This window comes from Cicer arietinum, chromosome 6, assembly GCF_000331145.2.
Source record: "Cicer arietinum cultivar CDC Frontier isolate Library 1 chromosome 6, Cicar.CDCFrontier_v2.0, whole genome shotgun sequence".
Lineage (NCBI taxonomy): Eukaryota > Viridiplantae > Streptophyta > Magnoliopsida > Fabales > Fabaceae > Cicer > Cicer arietinum.
In genome coordinates, this window is record NC_021165.2 from 16,900,074 (window position 1) to 16,905,318 (window position 5,245).

General features: G+C 33.6%; 1 protein-coding gene across 1 annotated transcript; it reads left to right on the forward strand.

Moving 5' to 3' along the window:
* The first annotated feature begins 553 nt into the window (after positions 1 to 553).
* On the forward strand, positions 554 to 5,245 carry LOC101496349 (uncharacterized). The gene is made up of 7 exons (XM_004505146.4): positions 554 to 1,081; positions 2,877 to 2,934; positions 3,096 to 3,176; positions 3,290 to 3,325; positions 3,463 to 3,702; positions 4,082 to 4,223; positions 4,312 to 5,245. The coding sequence occupies exons 1-7, from the start codon at positions 879 to 881 to the stop codon at positions 4,800 to 4,802; spliced, it is 1,251 nt and encodes a 416-aa protein (XP_004505203.1). The 5' UTR covers positions 554 to 878; the 3' UTR covers positions 4,803 to 5,245.

Here is a 5,245-nt window from a genome sequence, read left to right on the forward strand (position 1 = left end):
TCTTGTCTTTTAAGTGCATGATTTTAGATGGAATAGATTTTCTCATGTCCAATTTTAGTTATGTTGAATCTCAATCATTCATTAAATATATTGAATTCATTAAATATGTTGAATGAAAAAGAATATATTTATAAAAAAGAGATAAAATATTAAATAGTAAAAATTAAAAATACGACATTTAATGTATTTTTTTAATATGAGAGAATCCACTCCTATCATTTATAATGAATTTGGGGTACTATTTTTATTAATTAATAAACTTAACTTATATATAAAAAATAATTCAATCTTTTAATTAAGAATACCTTCATAGTTTTTATATAAAATAATTATTTATTTTTTAAAAAAAATTCATATGTTTGTTAAAGTTTTTCAAAAATCATATAAAAACTTCTTCAAATAATAAACTATTTTTAGTAGTTTTTATAAATAAAAAAATCTCTTTTTTATATATGAAGATTTTGACCCAAAAAAAGTGTGATTGGTACATACAAAAATAAAATATAATTATTTTGGGAAGGGACAAGGGAGTGTATAGAAGAAGAAGTTAGAGGGTGACGCGGAAAGAGAAGGTACCTCATCCATCTGAAACGAGATGTGGGGTCGATGATCAGCGACCTTGAACAACGAAGGTTCAAGCTTCCATGACCTTTGAATTCAAATCGAACCCTATTAACTAAAACTCTATTAGGATATCACCCATCAACCACCAATTATCATTATTGCCTTCATTAGTTAATTAATTTAATCAAAATATTACTGCAAACTCACCACCATCTTTTCCAATTTCACAACCCATCACTGTTGCGTTAATAGATTTTCAATTTCCCAGCTCAAATTCACTTGTTTCTCTTACTGGGTCATCTCATCACCGAACTATGCGTGGAGCTGAAGTTCAAAGTGGTTATGCCGTCAGAGGCGGTAATATCTACTGGGGAAGAAAACATCTAACTGATTTCAAAGGAATCGTTGTAATCTTTGCTTGGGTTTCCGTTCCACAAACCCTCTTACATGATTTCGTTGACCTTTATTCCTCTTTCGGATGGAATTCCCTTGTTTGTTATGCCCATTATCTATCCGCGTAAGTTTCTCTATCGTTCTCTTCTTTCTTCACACACAAAAATTATAATTCCCCTTTTTTTTTTTGTGTTTTCAATGTCTTTATTTCCTTTAATTCTAGCTTCTAGACCACTTTTTTTTTCATTCCATTTGATGAAGTTGCTTGGGAATTTCTTTGATTGGCCACGCGATGGAATTAGTGGATTAATAACTTGATAAATTGGTGAACTTTGTGTTACATGGGGATGCAATATTGTTAGAACAGCAACTTGATCATAAAAGATTAAGGAAAATGAAATCGCAAAACAGGAAGACAACACGTTTGGTGACGAAGTTCGGCCAATGATACTTATGTCTCCCACTACAGAGCAGCTGTAGTTCCTTTGATTAGATTGAATGAAATGAATTAGGGTTCACAAAATACACGTTGTATTTAAATACTAAGTAAGGATCAGATTACAACAATACTCTTGCTAGGTTCATTCGACCCTGCCCACTTACCATTGGCTATGAGCCATACTGAACGGACATTGTAAAAATCAGAGCTTTCTTGAACAGTTTAAACTAAGATAATACTCGTTGCTAGGTATTTTTTAGTCATAGAATGTATAATCATGTAGGGTTTTTGGTTACTGGTACTGTGCTTAGTTATTTGGATTATCAAACAGGATTATTACATTTTGGAGGTAATTTTGATTCTTCTAGTTAAGTATTTTTGGTATGTAATCTTGGCATCTATTTATTCTAGATGATTTTGAGGTTTGTGATTCAAAATGTTGTACTTATGGAGCATAGTCGTCGCCTTCTTCAAGCAGAGAGGCATCGCATACATGTGGGTGTTTTATTGCAGATATACTTGGCCTTGAGTTTGTGAAAGGACAGCTTTTATGAATTGCATGCTATGTTTGCCTAACCATGTGTAATGGTTATATTTATAGCAACAAAAAATTGCCTTGGATGATGCTTTGCATGTGAAAGTAGAATAATTCTATTTAATATCAAATGTTTGATCATTTGTTGACACCTTTTCTTAAAATTAGGTTTCTGTTTCAACCATTAGCTGTCTGGCTCTGAATCATAAAGAAGAGAAGTTAAATTTATGAAGTTATTGTTAATACATAGTAGGTAGAAACTATATGCTGCCTTACTTTGTCAACTTGAATAGGGGACCTTGTTCCGAAAATAGAATATGATAGTTACTTCGAAGATCGGGTGGGCTAGCAAATAGCAATGTATGTATAGCTTGTACAGACTTGTGAAATTAAGAATACGGGTCGGTTGGAGAGGCTTAAATTGTTTCTTTATGTATTTAATTCATACCATAGTATAGCATTGAATCTTGTAAGACAGCCATGGATTTAGCTTGGAACACTTGAGGTTGGTTTGTGATTTCATTTTGATGCAAATGGAAGTATAAGAGACTTGTCTGAATAAATACAGTTCTCTGCATATTACGTTTGTTCGGTTGCTTTTATTTCTGGTTGAGTGCTCTATGACAAAGCTTATATATTTTAACTTTTAGCAAAAAAATAAGTTCTACTTTCTCAGTTAAGTTAATGATATTTAGAATGACAATTTTTGTTGTTGTAGGGTAAAATATTACTAATATCCAGCAACAGTATATTAAGTACACTTGTATGTAGCTTGGCGTTGTATTATTCTAAACTGCAAAAAATATAGGCATGGTCATTTCATAACCAAATAAATTCCTATTGGTCACACATCACTGCCTTATCAAACTTTGTACTCATCTAGACTTATCTGTTGAGTGTATAATACTGATGGAACTTTTATATCACATTTTTCTTATCATCCAGATTCAATGATGAAAGCACTGTGCCATTGGCATTTTATGTTTTTGATGAACTTGTCGAGGTTAGTTTTAAAAATTGCAAAACATGTGAAGATTTATATTAATTCTCTTACATGTCTATTTACAATTAATTATTCTGCGACCCCTAATCTCTTGTTACCATTTCTTAGCTGTGAGTCACAGTCATAGGTTTTAAGTGAAAAATTTGCTTTATGTTATGCAGGTGCTGAGGACTAGGCCATGTCCTGTTGTATTTGCTTCTTTTTCTGCTGGGTCAAAAGCCTGTCTCTACAAATTATTTCAGGTAATTTCAGGCATCCAATTTTTATCATTGGTATGAAGAATATTATTTGAAGTTTGTATGTCCTTTTGGAATTGAAATGGCCACTATCATAATAGCTTTTCATACAAATGCAGCTTAGTGAAGGAAGATGTACAGCTCCACTCAACTTGGTAATACACTTTTCAGATTTTAGATTAAAAAAATTATGATTTTTTGCTTCTTTCAAACCTCACTTTCTTCTTTTATTGATTATGCTTTCTACTTTGTGGCAATTGTGACATTTATTAATTGATTTATTATATCCCAGCATGACTGTCAATTGCTTAGGAACTGTGTTTCTGGACATATATATGATTCTGGTCCTCTAGATGTTACAAGTGATTTTGGCTTGCGCTTTTCTCTACACCCTTCGATTGCAAAAGTGCGTGGACCATCAAAGCTTGTATCTTGGGTAGCAAAGTCTGTTGCATCTGGTTTAGATGCTTTGTACTTGACTAGATTTGAATCTCAATCAGCTGAACATTGGCAGGCTTTATATTCTTCTGTTGTAAGTATCTATCATGACCATCTGGAATGCTTAGGGCCCGTTTACTTTATAACAACATTTTCAATTTTTACTCTGAGTGTATGTGGATGCAATGACATTTGGTTATGAATTTTTCTTTTTAATTGTGATAGAGAGAAGATAAAAGCTAACTAGAGAGAATCCATTTCCAGAAACACTAAAGTAAAATGTTTTGAAATTTGTCTGAATTTTTCAAAATATTCTATCTACTTTTAATATGCATTACATAATGTCTATTCTAATGTTTATTTTATATGACAAAATTGGAATAGGAATGACTAGAAGTAAATGGCTCCTTAGTATGTTTCTATTTTTATTTTTTACTTATGTAAATTAAAACTAATTTCATTGTTGTCTTTAGAACTTTGGGGCTCCATTTCTCATTTTATCTTCAGAGAATGATGACCTAGTGAGATATCAAAGTATCCATGATTTTGCCCAACGATTACGCAATCTGAACGGTGATGTCAATCTTGTAAATCTAAGAAGTTCCCCTCATGTTGGTTAGTCCGAGGCCTGTGTTAATTATGTTGCGGCAAGCTTGAATGAGTTTAACAGATTAATCACAATAGTTATTATTATTTGATTCAGGTCATTACAGACATCATCCGATCCAATACAGAGCTGCTGTGGCCCATTTATTGGAGAAGGCCATGTCAACATATTCACGAAAAGTGATGCTTGAACGAGAAAGAACTGGTATGGACGGTACACAAGATGAGATATCCGAGTTAATCTGTGATTTGCAGAAAGTTGCAATTAATTCAAATGAGAGTTTTAGAAGAGTTGCAGTGGGGCCAAGTGACCACTTCTTTTTGCCTAGTTCAGCAGGACATAACAACGATAGAGAATCTGGGATTCCGCGCGACGAACAGAGAGAAGAACCTGTTTGTGTTCCCAGCTTCCCAAGCATGAGCGCTCACAGTGTCCTCGGTCAATTCCTTTATGACGTTTGTGTTCCTAAGAACGTAGAAGGTTGGGATGTGAAATTTTGCGGTAATCTAAATGGGAGGCCGCGTGCCTCACCTCCTAGACATTCACCTTTCAGAAGCATTAAACGTGTTGGTCGCTCCAGGTTATGAAGGTTCTCTCTCACATCTAACTTGAGATGATACTTTGTGATAATCTTGTTGAAACATCAAGAATTTTGTGACAAAGGAGAGGATATGATAGATTTTGATGCAACACTGGGCCAGCCAGTGTAATGGTTGCAATGATTCAACTATTAATTTTGCGGCACATGGTTGCATGTAAAGGGTGATGTGAATAAAGATAGCTAGAGTTCGGTCGCATTTGATTGCCTTAGAAATAAACAGGTGATTATAAGTCCGAACTGTTGTGGCTCTGGAAGGACTGATTGGTTACTTATTGTTTGAATCAAACCGGGTGATGCTTGATTTAGGTAACTACTCACTGTGTAATAACTGTTTGAAATGGGAAAAAGCTGCATTGAGGTATTTATGGTTCGATAATCGAAATCTCTGTATATATATTTGAGGGAATAAAGTGCTATGTTTTAGTTTTA

Coding starts and splice junctions, on each gene's coding strand:
- LOC101496349 (XM_004505146.4), top strand. CDS start 879: ATGCGTGGAGCTGAAGTTCAAAGTGGTTATGCCGTCAGAGGCGGTAAT. Junction 1,082..2,876: donor TATGCCCATTATCTATCCGC/GTAAGTTTCTCT, acceptor CTTATCATCCAG/ATTCAATGATGAAAGCACTG. Junction 3,703..4,081: donor AGGCTTTATATTCTTCTGTT/GTAAGTATCTAT, acceptor TGTTGTCTTTAG/AACTTTGGGGCTCCATTTCT.